Genomic DNA, 26,863 nt, shown 5'->3' on the forward strand with positions numbered 1-26,863 from the left:
GGGCCGTCCCGGCCGAGCCACAGTGCCTGGAGCCTCACGCTGTCCCTCTGGGTCCTTCACATGCAAAGTGCTGAGCCTGCTCCCCCCCTCCCCCTCCTTTGGCTCTTGTGGCCGTGACAGTGAGCACAGCTGGGAGGACGTTGGCCTTGAACGTGGCCAGCCTGGGTCCTACCCCTGGCACCCCACAGGGTCCCAAGCTCCATCAGGAGCGACCCCGAGTTCGGAGCTAGGAGCAAGTCCTGAGCACTGTGGGTGGAGCCAAGAGAGATGTATAGCTGGACAGTGTCTGCTAGGATGGCCCCTAAAACGGCCTCCTGTGCTCTCCTGGTCACTTCCCACCAGTCCCAGTCCAGCTCCACTGATCAGCTGTGGGGCCTGGTCCCACAGCTTCTGCTTATGTCCCCACCCCCAAAATCAGGCTCTCTGTTCTATTACCAAACAGTTCCAGACCGCCTCTTCCAGGCAGCCCTCCTTGAAGTGTGCCTCTTCACCATTCACAGGTCAGGGACCTCCCCCCAGGTCCCTTACTCTCCTCCATTTCTTCCCATCATTGGGCAGACCCACGCAGGTGCATGCCAACAGAGTGGTACCTCAACCCCAGGAGACCTCCGCAGCATGGATGTGGCATGACTTCTGAAAGCGGAGGCGGGTGAGAGCCCCGGTTTGATCCACGGGGGAGGCAGAGCAAAGGAGACCCAGGGGCCTCCCGCGCCACCACAGCCCCTCATCAACCACCAGGGCATCGGGCATCAGTGGCTGCATCTTAAAGCACTTGCTGGGGACGGGCTTCTCGCGGCCCCCAATGCCTGCTGGGACCCCCAGCCTCCCCCAGCCCCACCCAGGGCAGCTCAGAAGCCCCCTCCTCGGCCCCCGGTGCCAGCACAGCCTTGGGTTTTCCTGACCTGGGAGCCCCCGACCTGGCAGCCACTGTCCGGGAAGCCGCGCGCTCGCTGGCCCCGAGCTCCGCCCCCTGCCTGGGGACTGGGGACCACAGCCGCGACCCCCGGGAGGGTGGGGGCTGTGGGGTCCCGAGCACAGGACGAGGAAGTCTCCAGCTGGAATGGTCACTCAGGGCGGAGTAAGGCGAAGACCTGACCCTCTGACACCAGGCGCAGGGAAGAGTGTCCCCAGGGAAGGCGCCGGGCAGGGGTGCGGCTGGCCCTGCCTCTGCCGCCCGCCGCCCCCTCCCCGCTCCAGGCCTCCTTCTCAGGCGGCTGCTGGCTGTACGCTTGGGGTCCCAGCGTCCCCCGGTCTTCACGGACCCCCTCGCCGACACCCAGGGAACGGGCTGGGGACAAGTGGACACCCCCACCCCGAGGCCGCCCGCGGGAGGAGAGCCGGTGCAGTCCTCCAGCGCGACCCCCAGCTCGGCCCCTCACCTAAATGCGCGCGGAGTGGGCGGGGCCTGGCGGGTGCGTGCGGGGCCTAGCCCGTCCGGGGCGGGGCCTTTGTTCGTGGGGGCGGGGCCTCTGCGCGAGGAGGGGCGGGACCTTAGCGCGAGGAAGGGTCTGGCGCGAGGGGGCGGGACCTTAGCGCGAGGGGGCGTGGCGTCAAGGCGGGGCCTGGCGGGGCGGGACCTTAGCGCGAGGGGCGGGGCGTCTGCGCGGGGAGGGCGGGGCCTGGCGCGGCGGGGCGGGGCCGCCGCTGTCCCCGCCCCCCGGCCGGAGCCCGGGAGCCCGGGCTGCACCGAGACGCGGGGCCCGAGCGGCCGGCAGCGCGGCGCGGCGCAGACAATGGGAGCGGCGCGGGCGACGGAGCCGCGGGCCCGGCGGGGACGGGAGGCCACGCCATGAGCCCCGCCGCCCGGCGCCCCCCTGCGCCGCGCGCGGCCCGAGGCCAACGGCCTCAGCGAGCCCCGGGCCCCGCCCTGCGGCCGGCGATGCGCTGCCAGGGCTGAGGATGATGGTAGATTGCCAGGTGAGTGCCCGCCCAGCCCGCGCCGCCGGGCGGCGACCACCGCACGACCCCCGCCGCGGGCAGGGTCCCGGCGACGCGGCCGCGCTCCAGGTCCCCGTACGCAGCTCCGCGTCCTGCCCGCCTGGTGTAACGGGGAAACTGAGGCCGGGGAGCCGGGGCCCGCCCCCGGGACCCGGGGCGCAGGGCCCGGCCCCTCCCAGGGGCTCCCCTGCCAGAGGAGCGTCTCTGAGGTCCCGGGAAGCCCCGGCCCCCCGGGCTGAGCCCGGCCGCTCCCGTGGGCGCCCGCAGCTACTCCGCCGAGTTCACAGGTGGGAGGGTCAGAGGGGATGACACGGGGACGGGTGACTCGGGCGGGGAAGAAAGGAGGCGCCGGAGCGCACAGGCCGGGGAGCAGGAGATGCCGGGGGGAGTGTCAGGGGCCCCAAAGTTCCCGGGCCACCCCCAGGCAGCCTGGCAAGGACAGACTCCCGGGTCCTGCGTCCTCCACTCTGGCCACCTGCAAACGGGACGGACCCCGACTCCCCATAAATCAGGGCGCACAGGCGGCGCGTCACCAGGGGGTTCCTGGGGGGGCCGGGGGGAGCCGGACACCAGTGCCGGGAAGAGCCTGCGGGGCTGGGGCCGTCCTTGGAGATGCTCGGGCTCTGGTGCCCCTCGGCAGAGGCCGCGGGTGCCCGGCGGCAGCCCCCCACCCCCGGGCCGCCTCTCGGGATCAGTGGCAGCCCTGCGGTCCTCATTTGCAAAGCGGGGCCCAGGGCACGGGAGGGCGCCGGGGGCGGCCGGATCCGGAGGCCCCTGGCCCGCCGCCTGCAGGCTCTGCCTCTCTGCCCTCCCGCGCCCCGGGGAGCCGCTGCCTTGACTACCCCCAAACAAAGGGGTGTGTTTTGTTTTCTGGTTTCCTGCGGGTGGCTGCAGTGCTGGGGCTGACCACCAGGGGGCGGGCTGCGCCCACTGAGCCGGGGTCTTGGAGCACCTGCAGCCGGAAGTGGCCCTGGGACCCCCACCCCCCAGCCCTCCAGCCACATCCCCCTGCATCCTCTGGCTCCCAGCCCACAGAGATTCTCTGTTCCTCAGGCTCTGTGGCCCCCGCACCTGCTCTGGCCTGGGTGGTAGGTCAGCCTGGGCCCTCCCCCAGCACATGACCTTAGAGGAGGGGGCAGAGGCTGGGACCCCCCAGGGGGAAAAGAGCAGAGCTGTGGGAGGCCTGGCCCCGGGGTGTTCCAGCCCCCCAAGGTGACATCTGTGCCCCAGAGGTGTCCCAGGCCCCTAGGGTGACATCTGTGCGTGACCAGGAAGATGGGGGCCGTGCACCCGTGGGGGACGCACGGGCAGGCTGGGGGCAGGAGGGAGTGTGGTCGGGGAGCAGGAAGAAAGGGACGGGCAGCGCCAGACCCTCCCGGACCCACGACCGTGTGCCCGGCACCTCTCCCGGCCCTCGGACCCTGCGTCAGCTCCTCGATACCCGAAGGTGTCTGTGGGCCGAAGATGCTGGAACAGTGCCTGGGGCCGGGGGATGCTGGAAGCAAAGGGGCTGGTCAGGGAGGAGTGACCAGTGGGACCCCGCCATCGCAGGGGCTGAGGCCGTGGACGCCCCTCAACGGCCGCCCTGTGGCCACCAGCTCCCCGCGATCCCCTTTCGACTCGAGGCCCGGTACATGCCAACAGCGTGCTCCTGGGTGCCCACCCCGCAGCCGGGCACGCAGGGCGTCTGCCCAGAGTCCCGCAGAGGCGGGGCGGGCGCTGGAGGGTGCTCCTGAAGGAGGCACCTCTGCCCCGCGCCCCCGGGGCTCTGAGGGCAGGACGGGGGTTACTCCCAGCCCGGGGGGTGGTCCCTGGGTTAGCCCTGGGCTGCTGGGACACTCCCACCAGCTGGGCGTTCAACACCACAGGGCCTTGTTCTTTCAGGGGGTCCCTCTGCCAGGGGGCTGACCCTGGGGGCGGTGAGGCCGGGACAGCAGGGGGCGCTGTGGCCTGGTGGTGTGTTCCCACGGAGGGCGTCTCGCGGCGCAGGGCAGGGGAGTGTCCGGTGTCCAGCTGGCGGGTGGAGGGCAGCGCCAGCCGCCCACTGGCCTGGCTCTCCCTGCAGCCCCTCAGGCCCTGGCAGGTGGGACGGGGCAGGCCCTGGCGTGGGGGGCGGGGAGCGGAGCTGGACAGAGAATTCCCACGGGAGAATGCCGAGTGCGGGGCGCGGGGGGCCGGGCCCTGCAGGGTCCAGCTCCAGAGCAGGGGCTGCGCGTCGGGGGCGCGTCCCCACCGCCCGCTCCTGTGCGCGCTGGGGCGTGTGCTCGAGGGGCAGGGCCGGGCAGGCTGGAGCCAGGTGTGGCTCGGGCAGCGGTAAACAGCGCCGTCGCGCCCGCTAATCACAGCCTGGAGCTCCGAGCGGCCCGCTCTGGGGTCCCCGTGGGGGGCCCTGCACGGGGGGCGCGGGGCTGGGCCCCAGGACTCCTCCCAGCGAGGTGAGGGCAGGAGGTGGAAGCAGCCAAGTCCCCCTAAAAGGCCCCGCAGAAGGGAGGGTTCCCATGGCAACCTGACATGTTGCTTGGCAACCACAGGTCCCCAAAATACTCGCCTGCGGGCAGGCGTGAGTGGGGGCTTCCCCGGGTCTGTGTGTGACCCTCGTGGCCAGGGTGGGCGTGGCCTCAGCAGCCCCTCCCCGTGCCCGCTCCCTGCCTCAGGCTGCCCTCAGCAGCGGTGCCTCCCTGCGGGGTGCCTGGTGGCAGTTGGCCCTGGCCCGGAGCCAGGAGGCACAGGGCACCCTGGGTGGGGCCTTTAAGTGCCAGCCGCGTGTGAGCTGGGCAGGCACCTGTGGGTGTCCCCGCTGCCAGGAGCCCGAGGGCAAGGGCGCTCCCTCTGGGTGACCTCAGACTCCACGCATACCATGGCGTCCCGCCTGTGTGCCCCTGCTCAGAACCCCGACAGCCCCCACCCTTGGTGGCTTCTCCTGGGGGTGGGGGGCGGGGAGCGGTCCGCAGGCACCGCCTAGGAGACGGACCTCAGTGTCTGGCCACACCCAGATGTCCGCACCGTGCTGGGCCCACCCGCTGGCCCCCGGAGGGTCCGGCTGTCTGTGGGCCGTGCCCTGCACCCCACCAGGCAGGACCCAGGTGGGGGCGTCTCGCGCACAAGGGGTGGGGGGTGCAGATGGGCCCTGAAGGGCCCAGGGACCGGCTCGTGGGCTGTTGGTGACCCCGCCTTGGCGGTCACTCCCTGAGGACCTTCACCCACACTCCCGCCTCCCGTGCTGCCTTGAGCTGGGCCTGTCTGCAGGGGGCAAAGGGGACTCTAGGTCCTTCTGGGACCCGCCTTCCGGGGACGGGAGAGAGCGGGCAGTTGCCACCATCCCCGCGGCAGGCCAGACGGAGGGACCCAGCGCCCACGACAGTGCTGATGTGGGCCAGGGAAACCGGGGTGCGGGAGAGCCCCCACCCTCAGCCTGGGCTGCACCCCGCCTCTGCTGGGCGCTGAGCCTGAGCCCACGGTGAGGACCCGGCAGTTCTGGCCCAGGAGTGGCCCCAGGTTCAGAAGCCCCGCCCACGTGGGCGTGGCCTGAGCCTAGCCCCGCCCCACCCAGCCACGGGTCACCTGGGGCCACCTGGGTGGTGGGAATCTGCCCTGGCCGACCCCCTCCACCCACGCCCCTGGGCTGGGCCTGACTTGCTGGAGGTCAGGGCGGGTGCAGCAGCTTCCGCCCAGGCTGGGGTCCCACCTGTGGCCCCTGGCGTGGACAGGCCCCCCCGCTGCCCGATGGCACCCCTCCCTGAGACTAAGGGCCCCGGGGCTGCCCTCGGGCCTCCAGCTGCTGAGGTGTGGGTGGACCGGACACGCGGCTCCCCACCTGCGGTGTCCAGGGCTCCTCCGTCCACCGGGACACTGACCAGCCGCTTGCGGGGGAGCTCTGGGGAGTGTCCGGCTGGGCTGGCTGCGGGGCAGGGGGTGGCTAGGTGGGCAGGGGCGTGGGTAGGTGGGCAGGGGCGTGGGTAGGTGGGCAAGGGCGTGGTTAGGTCCCTGAGGGGGAGGGCTCGTCTCCTGGGGGGATGCGGGGGCGGGGGATGGTGAGTGCAGGGGGCTCAAGTGTGGGATGGGGGTCTGTCTGGGGGGGTGCGGAGGCTGGGGGGTCCGCTCCATGCCCCACCGTGGTGGGGGGTGCCCGGGGCCTGAAGTCCGCCCGGGCAGCGCTGCGGGAACCAGGGCGCCCGCCCACCCCTCCCGGGGCCGCCGAGCCGGAGGCGCCCTCTGAAAGGGCAGCCGGCTTCCCAGCCGAGCCCCCGCGGTGGGCACAGGCGGGTGGCGGCACCGGGCACGCAGTGTCCCTGGCACGGCAGGCGCTCTGCTCCACAAGGGCCCGTTTGTCCCCGTGCCCCTGGCCCCGAAGTCCCGGGCGCTGGGCGCTGCTGGACACGGTCCTGCCAAGGGGGCTGGGGGTGCCTCCAGCAGGACTCACCACCCTCCCAGGGGGCCCGTGCCAGGCCACAGTGGGGTTTGGGAAGGAGGATTCCCAGGCTGCGGGCGTCTCCGGTCCCAGGGGCTCCTCGCCCCACTTCTGGGAAAGAGTGCCCCCCCTCCTAGCCAGCCCGGCCTGGGCGTCCCCTTCCCGCAGCTCCTTCCCCCGCCTGGCTGCCTCTTCCAGGAAGCCTTCCGGGTGCCTCCTCTGAAGGCTGGCGGTGTCCCGGGGGCCGGGGCTCCAGGTCTTCCTTGCCCAGGGTCCCGCCACCCTCCCGTTCTGGGAAGTCTCTCCCCACCCCGCACCTGTCCGCCTACACCGCAGGCTCCTAATGGGTTTGACTGACCCTTCCCTGAAAGGTGAGTCGTCCACACCCGTCCCCGGCAGTGCCCGTGTGAGCGAGCAGGAAGTGTCCCCAGTCGTACCGCCCAGGTGGCCGGGAGGTGCCACCTACTCTCCTGCACACGTGTATCTGAGTGGGCCTGTGACACGTGTCTGTATGGCATGCTTACGCGGCATGTCCTCACCCATGTGTGCCTACGGGTGTGTGTCTGGCGTTGTGTGTGCTTACACGTGTGCCCATTGCCTACATGTGTGTGCGTATGTCCACACAGTGCCTTATGTGTGTTCACAGTGCATTTCTACATGTATGTGTGCCCACATGCATGTATGTGCCTACCTTTGCCTTCCTCGGGTGCCTACATGCATGTGTGTATCATGCCTGTGTGCCTGCCGTGTCTGAGTGCCTGTGTGTGTGGCGTGGCCGCGGGCTGGCCCGCCCACCCCATAGGTGCCCGGAGGCTCCCAGGGCGTGACCAAGGCCTGGGCTGGGCCTGGCACTGCACGCGTGTCCTGGCGGACTGGGCTGCCCGTGCAGGGGCGGGAGCGAGGGTGCACGGGTCCTTCCTGGCAGGGCCCCGGTGTGGCCTGAGGAGGGTCCCGGGAGGTGTGACATCTTGGCCACCCGCATCTGCGCCCCACTGGGGGCTGCGCCCGTCCCTGCGGCCCTTGGCCCCAGCGGCGGGGTGGGGCGGGGCGGCGGGGACCCCTGCCCGGGGACAGCATCTGCCGGGTCGCGCCCCGAGGAGCTGCCAGTCCCTCTCCGGGGCCCGGGCCCAGGTGTCCCCACTGCGGGGCCTGAGCCAGGGGCCCCGGCACTGCACCCCCAGTGAGAAGGGGCGGCCTTGCCCGAGAGCACCGGTCCAGGGGCGTCGCCTGCTGTGTCCAGGGGCTCCCAGGAGCCCCGCCCGCCGTGAAGAGTCCTGCCCGCACCGGTGCTCCCGCCGTAGCGAGGGTGAGGAGCAGGGACCAGAGCTGGTCCCCGACGGGGCGGACACCCCCTCCCTCGTCCGCCCGCCCCTGAGCCTGCCTGTGGGCTGTCCTGGGGGCCAGGCAGGGCTGGAGGTGGGCCTGGCTTTGGCTCCCCTGTGCTGTGCAGCCTCGGCAAGTCGTTTGCCCTCTCTGGGCCTGGGCTGCCACGTTTCCGCCACAGAGCTGCTCCGGGGGCTTCTCACTTCCTGGTTCTGTTTCCCACCCGAGAGGCCTGAGCTGGGCCAGGCTGTGGGGTGTTCCCAGGGGGACCTTTGCGTAGGAAACCAGCCACAGGGCTACTCCCTGAGGGCATCATCAGAGAAGGAGGCAGGATGGAGGTCAGAGGTCAGAGGTCACAGAAGCCGCCCTCCCCCAGCTCCAGGACTGGGGGGGGAAACGGACGGAGCCGTCAGCCTCGGGTTCCCGGAAACCAGAGTGGGGGCAGCTGGGGTGCCCTGGCCCCCCCAGCTGAGGCGCAGGAAAGCGGGTGCGAGGTCCCCGCCTGTTTCCTGGGCAGGATGTCGGCGAGTAAACAGTGGCGGGCGGCTGAGTCACGGCCCTAGCGACAGCCGCACACGGGCTCCGTGTTTGTAAACACGCCGGCCCCCGCCCCCGCCGCCCCCACGGCACCTGTGTGGAGCTTCTGGCGTGGCGGGCCGGTCCTGGGGGTCCCGACAGGGTCCCTGCAGGGGGGTGGCTGTGCCGGGGGCCCGAGCTCCACCCTCAGGCCGGCGCCCTGTCCCTGCCCGCAGGCTGCCCGCGTTCCTGGGCACGCCTGGTCCTGACCGGCTGTCCCAGACCCGGAGCCTCCGCCCGGGGAAATGGCTCGGAGGGCGGCGGTGCGGGCGCGTGCGGGGCCCCAGGCCCGAGCCCTCGGCCACACTGCAGGCCTGAGTCTCCTCCCTGCCCCCAAGAAGGGGCAGCGGGTCCTGGGCCCCAGGGCCAGGCCGAGCCACGTGCCCCGCCCTGTGCACCCCCTCTCGTCCCCTGGGCACGCACCTGGCACACCCAGGCCGCCCAGTGCCCATCCGGAGGGGGGCGGGAAGGTGGGCTCCGGGGAGAAGGGGCAGCCCAGGGTGGGGGGCCTGGGGGCGGGACGGCCACTGCCACCTGGGACTCGCGTCTTCTCTCTTCCTTCCTGGGTGCCGCTGGGCGGCCAGCCGGAGCCCAGAGGGCGGAGGTCCCTGGGGAGCGAGTGGGGGGAAGCTCCGGGACCCTCCCCCGGGGCGGAAGCGCGGCCCGCAGGAACTAAGCTTCCTCCTTCTGGCACGGTGCCGCCTGCCCGCCGGGCCCCCGCGCCCACCCCCGCGCCCACCGGGCCTCCGGAAGAGGATGTGAGGAGCTCAGAGACGGGGCTGGCGGCCGGGCGCCCTGTCAGCCCTGCCCGCACCCGGGGCCCCACGTGCCTGCTGGCCGGCTCTGGAGACCCTGTCCAGCCCCTGCCCGGCCCGCGTGCCCGGCCGGGCCCCGGGAAGGTAAGGGGGCACCCCGCCTCAGTCCTGGGTCTGTGGGCCCCAGAGAGACGCTGAGCAGGTGGGTGCCCCCGGTTCTGGGGTGCTGGGACGTGTGGGAGTCGGGGGGCTGAGGCCAGACAGCATCTGCCCGGCGGGGCTCTGGGGGCCGTGGGGCAGCTTCTGTGAGATAGGGTGGGGGGCCAGGGAAGGTCCTAGAATGAAGCGGTGGCTGGGAACAAGCGTCCTGTCTTGTCCCAGTCTCCTAGCCCTGGTGGGGGGCCCTGAGGCAGGGAGTGGCCGTTGGCTGCACGCCGAGCCCGTGTCCCCACGTGCCCGTGGCCCGGGACAAGCGGGAATTCTTGGGCTGCCCGTCAGAGCAGCAGGTATGACAGCCATGCAGGTGACACCAGGCCTCGGCACTCGGGGCCCCGGCCCCAGCGGCCCCGAGGGACACACACGGGCAGACCATCCCAGGGCCTCCCGCCAGCTGGGGTGCCGCCTGCCATGGCCCGGGGTGCCCGGCCCGCGGAGCCCCGGGAGCGCAGGGCCTGGCTGTCCCTCACCTGCGTGTCCGTGGTCGTGACCGCCCGGCGCTGGGCCAGTGCCCGCCGCGCGCCCCCCCGTAGGCCCCCGCTGCTGCCGGCCCCGGCCCCTGAGGTGAGTCTGCAGGAGGAGCGAGCGCCTCTGCCGGGAAGCCCGCCAGGTCGGGGCGCCCGGGGCCGTGGGGAGGGCCCGTCCTCTCGGCCTCTGTGGGAACTGGTTGGGGGGGTTTGGCCGGCTCAGCTGCCCGCCCGCTCGGGGCTGTGAGAGCAGCGCTGGTGGCCGACCCAGGCCTGCGGCGGCAGCGGGCGATGGGCTGTGGGCTGTGCTCAGGGCTCCCCACGGGGGTCGGGGGGTTGGGGGTCTCGGGGTCACAGCTTTGTCCACATGGACTCCCCACAGGGGTCAGGGGGTGTTGGGGGCCTGGGGGTCACGGCTCCGTCCACGCCGACTCCCCATGGGGCCGGGGGTTGGGGGCCTGGGGTCTCGGCTCCGTCCACGCAGACTCCCCACGGGGGTCAGGAGGGTTGGGGGTCTCAGAGTCATGGCTCCGTCCACGAAGACTCCCCACGGGGGTCAGGGGGGGTTGGGGGCCTGGGGGTCACGGCTCCGTCCACGCGGACTCCCCACAGGGGTCAGGGGGGTTTGGGGCCTGGGGGTCACAACTCCGTCCACGCCGACTCCCCACGGGGGTCAGGGGGGGTTGGGGGCCTGGGGTCACGGCTCCATCCACGCCGACTCCCCACGGGGCCGGGGGGCTGCGCTATGGCTCCGTCCTGGTCTCTGGTCCGCGAGGGCGCCTGTGTGTGGCTGTTCTCTGCCCCTGGACCCCCGGGCAGCGGCCCCTCTTCTGCTCCGTCTATTCTGTCCTTTTTCGGATCCGTGGGCACCCCGGGGGGCTGCAGGGCTCCAGGTCAGGGGTGCCCGCGCCGCCCCAGCCCTGTCCCGGCTCTCACGGTCACACTCCCCACGGGCCGTGCCACCGGCTGCCTCTCGCCCATTTCCTGTCCACGCACGGGTCGTGGGGCGCCCTTGGGGGGTCCGGCATCCCAGGACCAGAGGTGCTGGTCACATGGTCACATGGCGGCTCTGTCCTGGCATCCCGAGGGGCCTGCTGGTGTGTCCGGCCAGGCCAGCCCCCGGCCCCCTGCGCGTCGCCGTGACCTCGATGCCCGATACCCGAGGTGTGACCGACACGACACGTCCCTCCTGAACCCCGGCCCCGCCCCAGCCCAGGTGGGGGCCTGGAGGTTCCCGGAGCTCCCTGTGAGTCAGCTGCTGACAAGGGGTGTGCTCACCGCCTACGAGGGCTTCCCCGCTCGGGCGGACAGACAGACCGACAGACGCTGGACGGCCACACCCGCCTGCAGGCGTGGCCAAGGGCCTGCCGGGCCAGTGCGAGTAGGGTGCCAGGGTGGGGGCCGAGCGGGGGAGGCGAGCCGGGGGTCCCATCGGAGGGGGCTGAGCGGGGGTCCCAGTTGGGTGGTGTGTGCTGGGCCGGGGGTCCTGGCGTTCTCCTGGGCTTGGCAAGGCCCAGGTCTGGCCTGTGGCCCAGGTCTGGCCTGTGGCCTCTGGGCAGTGCTGGTGGCCCACCTCCCCCCGAGGGGCTCGCCCCGCCCGCACACGCCCCGTTTCCTGAGATCCTGGCCCACGTCCGTGCTGTGTCCTGCCCGGCTGGGCCTGGCGGGGGAGCCTGGGCCACAGGAGTGGGGGGCAGCGACTGTGTGTGAGGCTGGAGGTGAGGGCAGAGGTGAGTGTGCGAGTGCGTGTATGTGTGACAGTGTGTATGTGTGCATGTGTCAGTGTGTCTGTGTGGGTGTGTCAGTGCAGTGCATGTGTGTGTGTGTGTGTGAGTGTACGTGTATATGTGACTGTATGAATGTGTGGGCATGTGTATGTGTGAGTGTATGAGTTATATGAGAGTATGTGTGTGAGTATATGTGTATGTGAGTGAGTGTGTGTATATGTATGAGTGTGTATATGTGTGAATATACTTGTCTGTGAGTGTATGAGTATGTTTAAGTGTGCGTGTGTGCGCGCATGTGGCACGTGTGTGTGAATGTATGAGTTATATGAGTATGTGTGTGAGTATATGTGTATGTGAGTGTATGAGTGTGTGTATATGTATGAGTGTATATGTGTGAATATACTTGTCTGTGAGTGTATGAGTATATGTTTAAGTGTGCATGTGTGTGCATGTGTGTGCATGTGTGTGCACGTGTGTGTGCGTGCGTGTGTGTGTGTGTGTGTGTGTGTGTGCATGTGTTGGACCCAGGCCCCTCTGGCTGCTGTGTCCTAGTTGGCTGGGAGGCAGGAGGAGGCCCAGGTCTGTCCTGACAGAGGGCCGCGGGCAGGGCAGGAGCTTTCCTTGCTCTTGGCCGGGCCGGGGTCAGTCCTGGCACTCTGTAGGGCCCCTGAGCACCAGCGGGAGTGAGCTCTGAGCACACCACTAGTCCTGGCCCAAAATGGAAATAAAAAGAAAGAGAGAAGAGAGGGAGGGAGAGGGAAGAAGATGGACGGAGGGAGGGAGTGGGGAGGGAGAGAGAGGGAGGGGGAGAGAGAGGGAGGGAGGTAGTGGGAAGGGAGGGAGGGGGGAGAGAGGGGAAGAGGGGGAGAGAGAGGGAGGGGAGAGGGGGGAAGAGGGGGAGGAAGAGAGAGGGGGAGATAGTGGGAAGGGAGGGAGGGAGGGGGGAGAGAGGGGGGAAGAGGGGGAGAGGGAGGGGGGAGGGAGGGAGGGAGGGAGCTGCCAGGCCGCAGGAGGGGACGGACGGCCCTTCGTGGGCACTCGTCTGAGCAGGTGAGCCCGTGTCACTGGGGAAGCCGGAAGTATGGATTTTCCTATGAAACCACATGACCTTTCATTGTTGCCTCTCAGCTTCGAAAACACGTTTCCAGCCAAGCCAAACACGCGTGTAGGCTGGGTCTGGCCCGGCTCTCGCCTGAGGTCGGCCCACAGCCGGCAGTCGGCTTCCTGCGCCAGGGGCTGGGAGCTGCTGGTGACCCCCACGGCCCCCAGGACGCTTCCCGCAGAGCCCGGAGGGTCTGTCCAGACTGCCCCGTGCCCGGCCTCCCTTAGTGCAGAGAGGCTGCGGGCTCCCCTATGACCCTGTGACCCTGCCGCGGGCCCTGAAGCTCGCGCCCTCCCTCTGTCCCTCTCTTCCGGGACGGAGAGTGGCAGGGATGCTCGCTCTGAGTGCTCCCGGGCCCGCCAGGGACCCCGGCCCGTGACTTCTGGCTTTTTGTTGGTTTTGGTCTTCGGCCACACCCAGGTGCACAGCTCTGGGTTCAGGGTCACTCTCGGTGGGCCTCAGGGGACCTCTGGGCGCCTTTCCCACTGGGCGGCGGATCCAGCCCCCTCAGTGGCTCTGTGTTCGAGGTTGCCCTGCGCGGCCCCTGGTTGGTCCCTCTGTCCCATGGGCCGGCGGCTCTGACAGTTCCCACGCTCGCTCCCGCTTATCCCCCGCGCCCAGCGTCTCTGTTCACGCTGGCGCCTGCAGAGCCCGAGCCTGGCTGTCCTGCCTGTCCTGTGGCTCGGGGGGCTGGGGAGTGTGGGGAGGGGTCTTGGTGGGGCGCCTTCTCCCTGCTGGCCCTGCCCTGGGCCGGGACTGACCCCCGGCCTTGGGGCGACCCAGAAGGAGGCGAGAGTGGGGCGCGTCCTGGGAGCGCTGACCGGGGTGGTGGGCAGGGCGCGGGCTCCCTGAGTCTCAGGGTGCCGGTGGGCAGGGGGAACCCGCTGTGGAGACAGGGGTCTTCCGAGGGGTGCAGGGGGAGCGTGTCAGAGCCAGGCCCTGCCTCCGGGGAGGGGGTGCGCCCGTCTCGTGTGTGCTTTAGTGTTGTGTGTGCATGTGTCTTGCCCGTGCATGCGCGTTCCCATGTGTCCATGCATACCTGCACATGTGTGCCTTCCTTGCCTTGCTGTATGTGCACGCATGTGCACATGTGTGTGCAGGTGGATGCACACACAGGTGTGTGTAAGGAGGGCAGGAGGCAGCGAGTGGCACGTTACAAGGGGAGCCCCTGGGGGAGAAGGCAGAGGGGGTCCTGGTTGGGAGGGAGACCCCCAGCGTCCTCCGTGGGGCGGTCAGAGGAGAGGCTGCTGGGGGTGATTACAGATGAGCCCCTCAGCGCTTTGCAGTTTGGCTGTCCCTGCCCCCAGCCCAGCTCCTCAAGGGCAGAGCAGAGGTGACCTTGGGTCCCTCCCCTCTGCCCTCTGAGTCACTTGGCCTCTGGGCCTGCTTCCAGGCAATAAAATGGGCGCCAGCGGCTTCCCGGGCTCCTCCCTGGGAGAGATAAAGGGGAGACCTCCAGCTGAGGGCAGTGTCCCTCTGCTGGCACCTCCAGGGTCTGTCTTGGAGCTACGCCCTACCCACCTGGCAGACAGGTCCAGAAGCTTCCGGAAACAGGCTCCTTGGGACTCCACCTAAGCTAATCTACGCATCTTTGGATTCCAACAAACAAACAAACCACTCCAGCATTTATGACACTTGCATGGCTATAAAAATATTTTAGAAACATCAGAAAATTCCAAGGGAAAGAGGAAAAAACCGAAGCACTGTCCAGAAGGACAGTGGGGAGCAGGTGCCTCTGAGCTAATGTGCAAGTGGCCACGGTCCCCCGTGCTGCATTCTACATCGGGCACTCTTACCCTGACCCCCTCTCTGCCGGGGTCCGCCAAAGACGGCCCTAGCCAGGCTGTAGCGGTTTGGTTGGGTGGTGGGTGCTAGAGGCATCCATGGAATCCCACGGCCACGCCTCTGATGGCTTCCTTGGGGGGATTCACAAGGCCAGGGCCGGAGGGTCAAAGGGCAGGAAATCTTTGGAGCCCTGAGAACTTCCCACCATCTTCGCAGGCTTTGCCAGGTGCCCAGAGGCAAGGACGGGTGCTCAGGTGGGCACCTACACGGGTGCGCGGGCTGTCCAGCCCTGCCCCCGCTGCTGGAGAAACAGGCTGTCTCCTTCCTTCCCAGCTGCCCATCTCCGCCGGGGCGGCCCCAGGCCCCTTCCCCGGACTGTTCCTCCTTCCACTCCGTCTCTGGGTGACCCTAAGGCCGAGATAGAGCCCACAGAGGGCCGGGGGGGGCTCCACTAGAATTCGTGGGTGGCTGGAGGAGCCGCGGTCATTCACAGACTCCGCACCAGGCACTGGCTCCCATTCTGCGTGGACGCTTTAAGTGACAGCTGTGGGCGGGCGGGGACCAGGCGCCCTTCGGCATCCCAGGCCCCGCCCCTCCAGGCCCCGCCCCCGGCCCGTGCTGGGCCCCGGGAGGCCCCGCCCCGCCAGGCCCCGCCCCCGGCCCGTGCTGGGCCCCGGGAGGCCAGGCCCCGCCCCGGCCCTGCTCGGCCCCGCCCCGCCAGGCCCCGCCCCCGCCCCCGCGCTGACTCGGCGGGGCCGGGCCGCGGGCGCAGAGTGTCGGCCGCGCCGAGCCGCGCTGGCCGCCGCCGCCCGCGCCGCCCCGGCTCCCGCGGCCCGGCCGCCCGCGCCGCCGCGAGCCGCCCATGGTGCAGCGCATGTGGGCCGAGGCGGCCGGGCCTGCGGGCGGCGCCGAGCCGCTGTTTCCGGGCTCGCGGCGGAGCCGCAGCGTGTGGGACGCCGTGCGCCTGGAGGTGGGCGGCCCCGACAGCTGCCCCGTGGTGCTGCACAGCTTCACGCCGCTCGACCCCGACCTGCCGCGCGTCGGCGCGGGCGAGCCCGACGGGACGCAGGTGAGCGGACACCTGCGCGCCCGGGACCCAGGATGCACCGGGGGCCGGGGCGGGCGCGGGCGGGGGGGCTGCGGGGCGGGCGCCGCGCCGGGGCTGGACCCGCTGGACTCGCAGCAGCGGGGCGGTGGGGTCGCTCCCGGGACCGGGAGACCCGGGAGGGCGGGAGCGGGCCGGGGCCCCTCCCCTGCGCGGCACCCGCGCTCGGGGAAGTTCTCGCGCCTCCCGTGCTCAGGAACCCGGGGTCCGCTGGTGCTCCCCATCCCCGTGGGCCCCCGACAGCTGTCAGCCGGGGTCCCCCGCAGCTCCGTCACAGCCCAGGTGCCCCAGCAGGTTTGGGGCCCGCAGCCGGAGGCGGCCCCAGCGCTGGGCGGGGGAGCGGCCGCGGGACCCCCAGGGAGGGGGAGCCTGACCGCGGCCAGCTCTCATCTGCCTTTCATTAGTCTGGCAGCCGCCCGGGCTTTGTGTGCCGGGAGCCGGCCTGGAGCAGGGCAGCTTCCTGGCTCCCGCGCCGCCGCTCTTCCTCTCTCCCATCCGCGTCCTGGGCCCCCGGCCCTGTCCCCCCCAGTCCCCTCGCCCGTGGCCGCTGCTGGGGCGAAGGGGAAGCTTCTGGCCCGGCCAGGAAAGCGGGGTCCTGGCAGGAGAGGAGCCGGGCAGGAAACCAACACAATGACCATTTAGCAGGGCCGGAGGGGGCGGGGAAGTCCCTGTCCCTCCCCGCGCCCAGCGCCACCCCCTCCCGGGCCGGTTTCCTGGTCACTGCCTCGTGCCAGAGCCCGTTCGGCCCCGCTCAGGGTCCCCGTCCGCTCTGGAAAGCCCCGGGACAGTCCTCCCGCCCCGTCCTTCCCGCCGCCGTGCCCACATGCCCTCGCACATCTGGCCGCGCTCTGTGTGGGGGTGCCAAGTCCACCCCGCTGGGCCTGTTGCTTCTGAACCCCAAGTTCTCGGTAGGGGACTAGCTCAGAGAGCCCGGGGTCAGGGTGGGGAACAGCCCTGGGGGTGGGAGCCCCCCGCCCCTCGCCCCGTGCACCTGTCCTGCGGCCCCGGAGGCTGGCCAGCCTGTCCGTGCCAGGGGCCCGTGGGCAGTGGCGTGTCACTGCTCCTCACGGGGTCGGGGGACGGCCGGGCCTGCACACGCAGGCTTCCCGCCGCCCCGGAGCAGGGGGCCTGACCGACTGGGCCCACAGCCCCCTTCCGTCCCGGGCCGGGGGACGTGCCAGCCTGCTGGGCTGCTCCGGGTGCAGGAGCAGGTGGTGAGGGCCGGGCTGGCCCAAAGCCTGGTGGCCCCAGGGGGGCTCCGAGTGCGTCCAGCAACCCCAGCACTGCTGACCCCAAGGTCCCCAGCCTTGCTCCGCCATAGTGCACTCCCCCCCACCCACACACACACACACTGAGTGATGGGGCTGCCGGGGCGAACCCCGCAGCACTTGGAGCGGCTCTGACCTCATCCCTGGCCTGCCCTGGGCAGTGAAGGGGGGCCCAGGGCCTGTCCAGGGAGTTCCGGCCAGGCCACCAGCTTGCCTTGGTGACCACTTGTGCTTCCCCAGGAACCGCAGAGGCGTGCCCACACCACACTGGACACCCAGCAGGCCCAGCTGTCCTGTGGCCCAGCGCTGGTGCTGACCGGCAGGCTGGGGGTCACAGGCCCGGCCCCACCCTCCGCACCTCAGGGGGCAGTGCCCGGCAGGCAGGGGAACCTCCCCTGTGTCCAGCCCTGGCTCCCCGCAGGTGGCCTTGAGGCAGACTCCTCCAGGGTCCAGTGTGGCGTGACCTGGCCTGGGGCGGTCCCTGCCCTCCTTGTCCGACCTCGCCCCAGCCAGGGTGTGGTTCAGGCTCAGGGTTTCCCTCCAGGCGCGGGAGGTGTCAGGGCGTTGGGGGGTGTATGCAGGGGCTCCTGATGCTGGGACTGGGGTCTCCACGCCGCCCCCCTGCAGAGCGCCCGGGGTCAGGGCAGACCTGGTGGTCAGGACCAGGAGGGGCCTGGGGCCTCCCGCCCGCACACCTCCTCCTCCACTGGGCTCTGCTCGGGCTGCCCCCCCATCCCAAACTCCAGCTCCCGCCCTGGGCTGCGGTGCGGGGGTCCGACGTGCCCCCTGTTGCGGCTGCATCCCTGCGTGCTCTCGCGTGAAGGGGGCGGGACTCGGCCGGGCCTTGCTGCTGGAGTCCCCCTGCCGGGCTGGAGCTGCAGGAGTCAGGCCGGCCCCCAGCCCCTGCAGTGCTCCTGGCTGCCCCCGGCCAGCCTGAGGCCTGCCTGGGACCCCCCATTCTCGGGGGCTGCTGGTCGCAGGGGTGAGTGCTGGGGGGCCTCTGAGCAGTGGCTGGGCAGCAGCTCAGCGGCGGTGCAGGGAGACCCCCGGCCCCAGCTCATCACCCGTCCCTGCCCGAGGGGGCGCGGGGGCACCCAGGCACTGCCCGGGGGAGCTGGGCCGTGGGCCCTGGCAGGCTGCCGGGACCCGAGCAGCCCTGAGCATCCACGCGGGGGGCCGCGGCAGGGCCCAGCGTCCCGGGGTGCGGGTGACGGCACGGGACCTCCCGCGTGAGCCGAGTCGGGTGAGCCCCCATCTGTGCCGCGGGTGCGCACGGCCCCCCCAGCCTCGCCGCTCGGCCTCCCGCCCTCCCCCACCGCCTGGCTGGCAGAAGGGGCCCCTTGGGGGTGGGGGCAGGGCTGGGGATCACATGACGGCCAGGCGGGCCGGCCAGCTGCTGGCTGCCAGAGAGGCCTGCTCCTGCTCACGCTCTGTCTCTCTCCCTGTCTCCGTGCCTCTCCTGCTCGCTTTCTCTGTCTTTGTGTGTGTCTCTGTCTCTGTGTGTGTCTCTGCTCTCTTTGTCTCTCTCTGTCACTGTGTGTCTGTCTCTTTGTCTCTGACTCTGTGTCTCTGTCTCTCTTTGTCTCTGACTCTGTGTGTGTCTCTCTCTGTCTCTCTTTGTCTCTGTGTGTCTCTCTCTGTCTCTGTCTCTCTCTGTGTGTGTCTCTGTGTGTCTCTGTCTCTCTTGCTCTCACGGTGCAGAGTCGCTTTTCCGGCGGGCGCGGGGGGCGCACTGCGGTGCGGGTGCTGGCGGAGCACCACTGAGAGGCAGGTGAGGGCTGGGCTTCTCGGGGGCAGCGGGTCCTGCTTGGAGCCCGCGAACCATCGGGGTGATTCGGGCGTTCACCCGGCAGCCGAGGCTGTGATGCCCCAGGACTGGCCCCTCCGGGCCCCTCCGGCCCCAGGACACTGGCGAAATGGGGGCTGGACAGTTGCCCGATACGGCCGGCTTTCAGGGCCTCCGAGGCCGGGGAGGAGCCTGGAGGGGAGGACTCCCTCCCGTGGGGCTGTGCTCCCCGTGCGGCCGGAGCCCGGCACTGCCCCCCGATCCCGAGAACCCCACTGGCGGCTGCTCAGGCAGCGCAGGGTCAGCGCAGGGACTTCCGTGGCCGTCCTGCCAGGGGAAGCCCGGGGTGGGGACCGAGGAAGTGGGCTGCCAGGGGACACCTTCCTTCCCGGGGGGGAGGCGGGCAGCAGGCAGGACAGCCTGTTGACATCTGGGGGTCCGGCTGAGCCCAGGTGCTTTGTCCTGGTGCTTCCCTGAGCCCTGCCCTGCCAAGCAGGGCCCAAGGTCCGTGCCGTCCACACTGACCACTCGCGGGGTGGCCCTGGTGGCCCCCCAGCCCTTCCCTGGACCCTCAGAGGTCACGGTCTGTCTTCACTCCCTTGGGCCCCTCCCGGTACCTGCAAACCAGCCGGAGGGGGCTCAGCCCCAGGACAGGGCCTGGCCTTGCTTCCTGACTGGGGTGGCAGGCCCGCTGGCCCCCGCTGGCCCCCGCTGGCCCCCGCTGGCCCCGGCACTGTGCTGCACACACTGCGGTGGGCGCAGGCGCGGGGAAGCCCTCGGCTGCCTGCACGGCACCAGGATGTGCTGAGCGGGGAGGGCAGTGCCCCCACCAATGCCCAGGGGCTCCAGGGGGCGTGGCTGGCTGTGTGCCCAGTGCTGGACCCCGTGGGGCCAAGGCGATAGTACGGCGGGGAGGACATTGGCCTTGCACGCAGTGGGCCCGGGTTCGATCCCTGGGTAGGAGGGAGCCCTGAGCATCCCCAGGTACGGCTCCAGACAGACAAAACCCCCAAGCCCAGCGACCGTGGTGGCCCCTGTGTGGCCCCATCAAGTGCTCACCAGTGACCGGTCACCAGATGCGCTGGGGCTGCCCCGCAGGGCCCCTGCCCAGGCCCAGCTGCAGGCCCTGAGCGCCCCCCGTCCCCCCGCTGTCTCGGCAGGGTTCGACGCAGGAGATCAGCGAGGAGCTGGTGAACGGGGTCATCTACTCCATCTCCCTGCGCAGGGTCCAGGCGCACCACGGCACCCCCCGGGGCCAGCGCTGGCTGGGGGTGAGTGTGGGGGGCCGGGCCGGGTGGTCGCTGTTTGTCCTCTGCCCCCGCCCCGGGCCCTGCCCCGCAGTGTGCCTCCCTCCAGCCTCTGGCGCCCCCTGGTAGCCCACGTGTCAGCGGAGAAGCAGCCTGGCTGGGAACGTTCCAGAAGGCAGGGCGCCGACCGTGGCCACCCAGCTGTGGGGTGCTTCTCTGTGTCCACCTGCCCTGCCCCCGTTCTAGAACTGGCCGTTCGCCAGACTCGGGCGTCCTGCCCCGTCAGGAGAGGCCGGCCTGCCGGCCTGGGCTCCCTCTGCTCCCTGGGGCCCCGGTCGTGCCCCCCCCCCCCGTGATGCTCGCACGGGGTCTGCGGCTGACGCACGTCATGCCCCCGCAGTGTGAGAATGAGTCTGCGCTCGGGCTGCTGGAGACGTGCCGGGTGCGCACGGTGAAGGCGGGCACGCTGGAGAAGCTGGTGGAGCACCTGGTGCCCGCCTTCCAGGGCCGCGACCTCTCCTACGTGACCATCTTCCTCTGCACCTACCGCACCTTCACCACCACCCAGCGCGTCCTCGACCTGCTCTTCAAAAGGTGAGTCCCTCCGCCCCACGCCTCGGACGGGGGCTGGGGGGTGTGGCCTGGCCGGACCGGGGTCATCGGCGCCCCCCTTCCCACCGGTAACGCGCGGCCCCCAGCAGGTACCGCACCTGTGACGTCCTCACGGCCCCCTCTAGATATGGCTGCATCCTGCCCTACTCCGGCCAGGACGGCGGCCCTCAGGACCAGCTCAAGAAGTGAGTGGGCGCCAGGCCTGGGGGGCGGGCGGGGGGTCCCCGCCAGGGGGAGGGCATCCCCGAGCTCCGCCCTGCCTGACTGTGCCGCCCACCCCCAGCACCATCTCCTCCATCCTGGGCACCTGGCTGGACCAGTACTCGGAGGACTTCTGCCAGCCGCCCGACTTCCCCTGCCTCAAGCAGCTGGTGGCCTACGTGCAGCTCAACATGCCCGGCTCGGACCTGGAGCGCCGCGCCCACCTCCTCCTGGCCCAGCTGGAGCACGCGGAGCTCACGGACGCCGAGCCTGGGGGTGAGGCCCCCGGCGGCGGGGCCTCCCCGGGGAGGTTCTGGGTGCTCCCCGCCGTGCTGGGGCCAGCCTCCAGCTGCGGTGTTCTTGTCCCCCAGTGCCAGCTGTGAAACCTGCTCCGGACCTCCCGCCGGCTCCAGCGTCCCGGCCCAGCCCAGCTCTGGGGCTCGAGTCCACCCAGGTGCCGGGTCCAGTTCCGGAGTTTGAGCCCACCCAGGCTCCGGTTCCAGCGCTGGCTCCAGGTCCAGAGCTTGAGCCCACCCAGGCTCGGGCTCCAGCACCAGGTCCAGCTCTGGGGCTTGGGTCTCCCCGGGCTCTGGAGGTCGAGGCAGCGCCCAAACCAGCCCGAGCACCTAGTCCCGAGCCGGAATTCCCCACATCGCCAGCCCGAGCACCGAGTCCGGAGCCGGAGGAGACCACCGTGCCGGGCCCCGCGCCCAGCCCCACTCCAGAGCTCGAGGCGGCCGTGCCGGCCCCCACACCCCCGGCCGCGGAGCTGGAGGCCACTCTGCTGCAGACCCTCGAGCTGGAGGCACGTGCGGCGCCCGAGCCCCCCTGGCCCCCGCCCGCAGCCGCCGAGAACGGGCTGCCCGACAGGCCGCACATCCTGGCCTTCCCCGCGGACCTGGTGGCCGAGCAGTTCACGCTCATGGACGCGGTGAGTGTCCTCCGCTGCCCGGGCCTGCCGTGGCCAGCCTAGCGCCGGCTTCTGTCCTCACCGGGGAGGGTCCCCCCTGCGCCCCGACGCACTCAGCGGAGTGGCCGCGCCCCGCTGTGTGGGGGTGACCCGCCACAGTGCCAGGTGGGGCCCGAGTCCCCTTCTGGGCGTGGCCCCCGGCCTGTGTGCGGGAGTGGAACCGGGGACTCGTACGGGCTCCAGCCTCGTCCTCCGCCCCCTGGGCCCCTCGGGTTGGTGACCGTACCTGGGCAGCCGGGGGCCCGCTGACCACAGCCCTCCGCAGGAGCTGTTCAAGAAGGTGGTCCCGTACCACTGCCTGGGCTCCATCTGGTCGCAGCGGGACAAGAAGGGCAAGGAGCACCTGGCGCCCACCGTGCGCGCCACCGTGGCCCAGTTCAACAGCGTGGCCAACTGCGTCATCACCACCTGCCTGGGCGCCCGCAGCGTGTCGGCCCGCGACCGGGCGCGCGTGCTGGAGCACTGGATCGAGGTGGCCAGGGTATGCGCCCGAGGACCCGTCCCTCCCGTTGGGGGCCTGTGCCCGGGCGTCTCCCCACTCACCCCCTCCCTCCCAGGAGTGCCGAGTCCTCAAGAACTTCTCGTCCCTCTACGCCATCCTGTCTGCCCTGCAGAGCAATGCCATCCACCGCCTGAAGAAGACCTGGGAGGAAGTTCCCCGGTGAGCCGCCACCGGGCGCCGGGCCCCTCCCGGCTGCTCCCGACGCCTATCTCCCCGCCTCACCACTCGGCCTGGGGCTGCGAGCTCGCCCTGCCCCGCCCTGCCCAGGGAACCCTTGGGACGCAGCGGAGCCCGGTGTGCACACGGCCGACCCGCCCGCCCTGACACCCCGTCCCTCCCTCCTGCAGGGACAGCCTGCGAGTGTTCCAGAAGCTGTCGGAGATCTTCTCGGACGAGAACAACTACTCCCTGAGCAGAGAGCTGCTCATCAAGGTGGGTCACGGGGGTCCCCGGAGACTCGGCCCCTGCCTTCCCGTCCGGACTCCCCGGGAGGGCCCACTGCCCGGACCTGGGACCGCCCATCCCTGACCGGTGCCCCGCGGGCTGTCAGGTGCTGGTGGCACCTCCAGATGCTTACGTAAGAATAAGGACTGTTTGGGAGCTGGAGAGATAGCACAGCGGGTAGGGCGTTTGCCTTGCACGCGGCTGACCCGGGTTCGATTCCCAGCATCCCGTATGGTCACCTGAGCACCGGAGGAGTAATTCCTGAGTGCAGAGCCAGGAGTAACCCCTGAGCATCAAGGGGTGTGACCCAAAAAGCAAAAAAAAAAGAATAAGGACTGTTTGCCCAGTCTGCACTGGGCCGAGGCCCATGGGGAGGGGAAGCTTTGATGGGCCCCCCAGGGTCCCCGTCCCTCCCCCGGCCCCCCCCTACTTTACTGCTTGTGCCGGCCAGAGGCCTCGCTGTGCAGCCAGGGAAATGGGCTCAGGGAGGCAGGGCGGGAATTATGTGCTGAGCTCGCAGGGTCCCCCAAGCCCTCCAGGGGTGTTCCCTGAGCACAGAGCCAGGAGTAAGCCCTGAGAGGATCCAGGTGTGGCCCCACCCCCCCATAAGATGGGGAGACAGCTGAGGCAGGCCAGAGTGGCCCCCCGCTGAGTGCACCCCATGCCCTGGCAGGAGGGCACCTCCAAGTTTGCCACCCTGGAGATGAACCCCAAGAGAGCTCAGAAGCGTCCGAAGGAGACGGTGAGTGTGCGTGCCCTGCCTCAGCTCAGGCCGGGCTCGGGGGCTTGGGGCTGCTGGGGGACTAGTGAGCGGGGAGGTCCATGGCGGGGCCGGGGGAGGTAGCGCAGGGACCCTGGCCTGCTTACCTGCCGTGCCCGGCCTCACAGGGCACCATCCAGGGCACCGTCCCCTACCTGGGCACCTTCCTCACAGACCTGGTGATGCTGGACACGGCCATGAAGGACTATCTCTATGTGAGTGCGCGGCGGTGGGCCGGGGTGGGTCACGCGGGGCACGTCCCTCCCTGTCCCTTTGAGGTCAGGTGCCCCCCAGGCTGGGCCAGGGTCTGTGGCCCTTGGAGGGGTGGGGGAAGGCCCTGCCCCCTGGCGTCCGCGCGGGGCGGTGCAGCCGCAGGGGTGCGGGGCGGCGGCCGCGCTGAAGGCGCCTCTCCTTCCAGGGCAGGCTCATCAACTTCGAGAAGAGGAGGAAGGTGAGCTGAGCGGCCCTGCGGGGCAGGGGCGGGGCGGGCAGGGGCGGGGCGGCGAGGAAGGGCCGCAGCCTCTGCGTCCCTCCCGCAGGAGTTCGAGGTGATCGCGCAGATCAAGCTGCTGCAGTCGGCCTGTAACAACTACAGCATCGAGCCCGAGGAGGCCTTCGCCGCCTGGTTCCGCGCCGTGGAGCGGCTCAGCGAGACCGAGAGGTGAGGGGGCCGCCGGCCCGGGTGGGGCGCCCCGCGGGGCCGGGGCTCACGGCCGCCTCCCGCCCCCAGCTACAACCTCTCGTGCGAGCTGGAGCCCCCGTCGGAGCCGGCCGGGACCACGCTCAAGGCGAAGAAGAGCACAGCCATCGTGAAGCGCTGGAGCGAGTGGGTGTGGGCCGGGGGGTGGGTGGGGGCGGGGGGTACGCAGGGGGCAGTGCGCGGGCGCCCGGCTCACCCGGTGCCCCCTCAGCCGCCAGGCGCCCAGTGCCGAGCCCAGCGCGGGTGGCAGCTCCCACTCCAAGTCGTGCGACCAGCTGCGGTGCGGGCCCTACCTGGGCGGCGGGGACCTGGCGGACGCGCTGAGCGTGCACTCGGCCGGCTCCTCCAGCTCCGACGTGGAGGAGATCAGCCTGAGCTTCGTGCCCGAGTCCCCCGACGCGCAGGAGAAGAAGGTGCGGCGCGCCCCGCCCCTCGTCCTGGCCCCGCCCCGCCCAAGCCCCGCCCCGCTCTAGCTCCGCCCCGCCCAAGTCCCGCCCCGCGTCCTGTCCCGGCCCCGCCCCCCGCGCCGCTGACGCTGTCCTCCCGCAGTTCTGGGAGGTGGCCTCGCAGTCGTCCCCGGAGACGTCGGGCATCAGCTCAGCCTCGAGCAGCGCCTCCTCCTCCTCGGCCTCCACCACTCCCGTGGCCTCCGTGCGCTGCCACAAGCGGTCCATGTCGGGGGTCTGCGGCTCCGCCTCTGCACTGCCACTCTACAACCAGCAGGTGGGCGACCACTGCATCATCCGGGTCAGCCTGGACGTGGACAACGGCAACATGTACAAGAGCCTCCTGGTGAGCCGCCCAGAGCGCTGGCACCGAGGCAGGCGGGGGGCGGGGTCTGGAGGGAGGGGGGGCCTGCAGCCCAGGGACGGGAGCACTGTGCGTGGAGCCCCCGCTGGTGGTCGTGGTGGTGGGGGCCCTGCCCGTCCCCCCCAGGTGCTCCCTGCCTCACCAGGTGCCCCTTCTCACGCCCACGCTGTGTCCTGCTCACTGTGCAGTCATGTCTCACCCGTGCCGGTGCCTGAGGGGACACCCCAGCGCTGCCCCCAGGCCTCCAGCTGGCTCCGCCGCCCATGCTGGGGGATCTGTGGAATGTGCCGCTCGGACCAGCTGGCAGGGGCGCCGGGCCAGGGCACGGACCTGGCCCAAGGCTCTGAGCCGCACTTGGGGGTGACTCGGGACCCTTGGACCTGATGGCCTGCCTGTCCCCCACCATAGGTGACCAGCCAGGACAAGGCCCCGGCTGTCATCCGCAAGGCCATGGACAAACACAACCTGGACGAGGAGGAGCCGGACGACTATGAGCTGGTGCAGGTCATTTCGGAGGACAGAAGTGAGTGGGGCTGCTGGACAGCCCAGGGCTGAGCCTGGGGAGGTCCCAGGTCAGGGGGACACAGATGAAACTAGCAGGTGACACAGCAGAGAGGCTGGGAGAGGGGCGGAGACAGGGGGCCAGGCAGGGCCCTCCGTGCTGGTCCCCCCCCCCCACGACCAAGCCAGCGAGTCCTGAGTCTGAGGCGGCAGAGAGGGGGTGACCGTCACCGGCCTCGCCACGCAGGGCCCCGGGAGCACGACCAGTGGCCACCTAGCTTGGTCCTCCCGCTCCCCCTGCGGGATGGTCAGCCGCCGGGTCCTCACACCAGGCACAAACCACCCTGCTCCCTAGACGCTCTGTCCTGAACCGGCCTCGGGGAGGGGGGCAGGGCAGGTGGGACCCCCGCCTTACAGAGCAGGGAGGCTGCAGCCCCCCGGAGCAGACCAGGGCGAGGGGTGATGGAGCCCTGGGCGGGCGTCCAAGCACCCGCCGCTGACCCGCCCCCGCCCCCGCCCCCAGAGCTGAAGATCCCCGACAACGCCAACGTGTTCTACGCCATGAACTCCACGGCCAACTACGACTTCGTGCTGCGGAGGCGGCCGGGCAAGGGCGCCAAGGTGCGGGCGGGCGCCAGCTCCACGCTCCCGCGCGCCAAGCAGAAGGGGCTGCGGATGGCCAAGGGCATCTTCTAGGGCCCGGGGCGCCGGGATTGACGCCCCCGGCCGACCTGGCCGCCCCGCCCGCCCGCCGTAGGTGCCTTCCGCGCCCCGGATCCGGCTCACTGCCAGGCCCGCGCAGGCCGCCTGCACCAAAGATCCCACCCGCGGGGCGCCGCGCGGGGACACGGACGCGCGCCCACCCCGGCCGGGAGCCTCGCGGGCGCCGGGGCAGGAGGACGCGCGGGCCCGACGGGCGCGACTCTTTGTATAAAAGGCGAAAAGAAAAATGTTTACCAGTGGGGGAGGGGCAATATTTATTTGTTGTAAATAGCGGACGCTAGACTTGAATATTCTATTAAAACCCGGTTTCTACGAGAGCCTGGCGCTGTCGTCGGCCCCCCGCCGGGGTGCCAGGGGAGCCTGCGACGTCGGGGCAGCGACTCCCAGCGCCCCCCGGTATGAGTCAGAAGACTGCGGGGAGGGATCCGGGAGGAAACAAAGTAACAAGACTCCAGTTAGAGTTGCTGCAGCTGGGCCCGCCCCAGGAGTCCCCCGGAGCTGAGTTTCCCATCCCCGCTGCCCCCCCTCCCCGTGCTTGGTGTGCCCCTAGGCGCCCCCTAGGTACCACCCCGAGGACTGGCTGGCCGGCCGCAGGGAGACCCAACAGAGGAGTCCGGGGCCCGTGGCTCCAGGGCCGGGCCCTGGGCATTACTCGTGTTGGCGCCGATTTACCCCAAAGAGCCGCGGCCTCTGCCCTGTGTGTGTTGGGAGGGGCAGCGGGTGAGCCTGTCCACGGTCGAGGGCGGGAGGGAGGCCACGGAGCCCCCCCCCCCATTGCAGGAACTCAGGGACACACCCCCAGCCCGCGCTCGCAGGCCCCGGGAGTGAGCAGGCGAGGCCGTGCTCGGTGTGGGCGACCCTTTGCTCCTGGGGTCCCCTCCCCACACGGGCTTGGCTGTGGGGACAGCAGGTCTCAGCACCCCCCTGCTGTGTCTGG

The 26,863-nt window shown here is 70.8% G+C and overlaps 1 protein-coding gene across 4 annotated transcripts; it reads left to right on the top strand.

Moving 5' to 3' along the window:
- Positions 1-1,706: 1,706 nt before the first annotated feature.
- Positions 1,707-26,241, top strand: RALGDS (ral guanine nucleotide dissociation stimulator). 4 transcript variants are annotated; one of them, XM_055146573.1, is made up of 18 exons: positions 1,707-1,917; positions 19,617-19,727; positions 20,104-20,297; positions 20,402-20,500; positions 20,599-20,792; positions 20,888-21,447; positions 21,752-21,967; positions 22,044-22,147; positions 22,336-22,420; positions 23,106-23,174; positions 23,321-23,407; positions 23,611-23,643; positions 23,732-23,853; positions 23,923-24,018; positions 24,104-24,305; positions 24,442-24,684; positions 25,111-25,225; positions 25,727-26,241. In XM_055146573.1, the coding sequence occupies exons 1-18, from the start codon at positions 1,900-1,902 to the stop codon at positions 25,897-25,899; spliced, it is 2,721 nt and encodes a 906-aa protein (XP_055002548.1). In that variant the 5' UTR covers positions 1,707-1,899; the 3' UTR covers positions 25,900-26,241. The 4 variants fall into 4 exon arrangements, with proteins under 4 accessions (XP_055002548.1, XP_055002545.1, XP_055002546.1 ...); XM_055146570.1 differs by lacking the exon at positions 1,707-1,917 and adding an exon at positions 15,114-15,366; XM_055146571.1 differs by lacking the exon at positions 1,707-1,917 and adding an exon at positions 15,115-15,366 and having other exon boundaries at positions 20,405-20,500.
- The last annotated feature ends 622 nt before the right edge of the window (positions 26,242-26,863 follow it).

Source organism: Sorex araneus, chromosome 1 (assembly GCF_027595985.1).
Source record: "Sorex araneus isolate mSorAra2 chromosome 1, mSorAra2.pri, whole genome shotgun sequence".
NCBI lineage: Eukaryota > Metazoa > Chordata > Mammalia > Eulipotyphla > Soricidae > Sorex > Sorex araneus.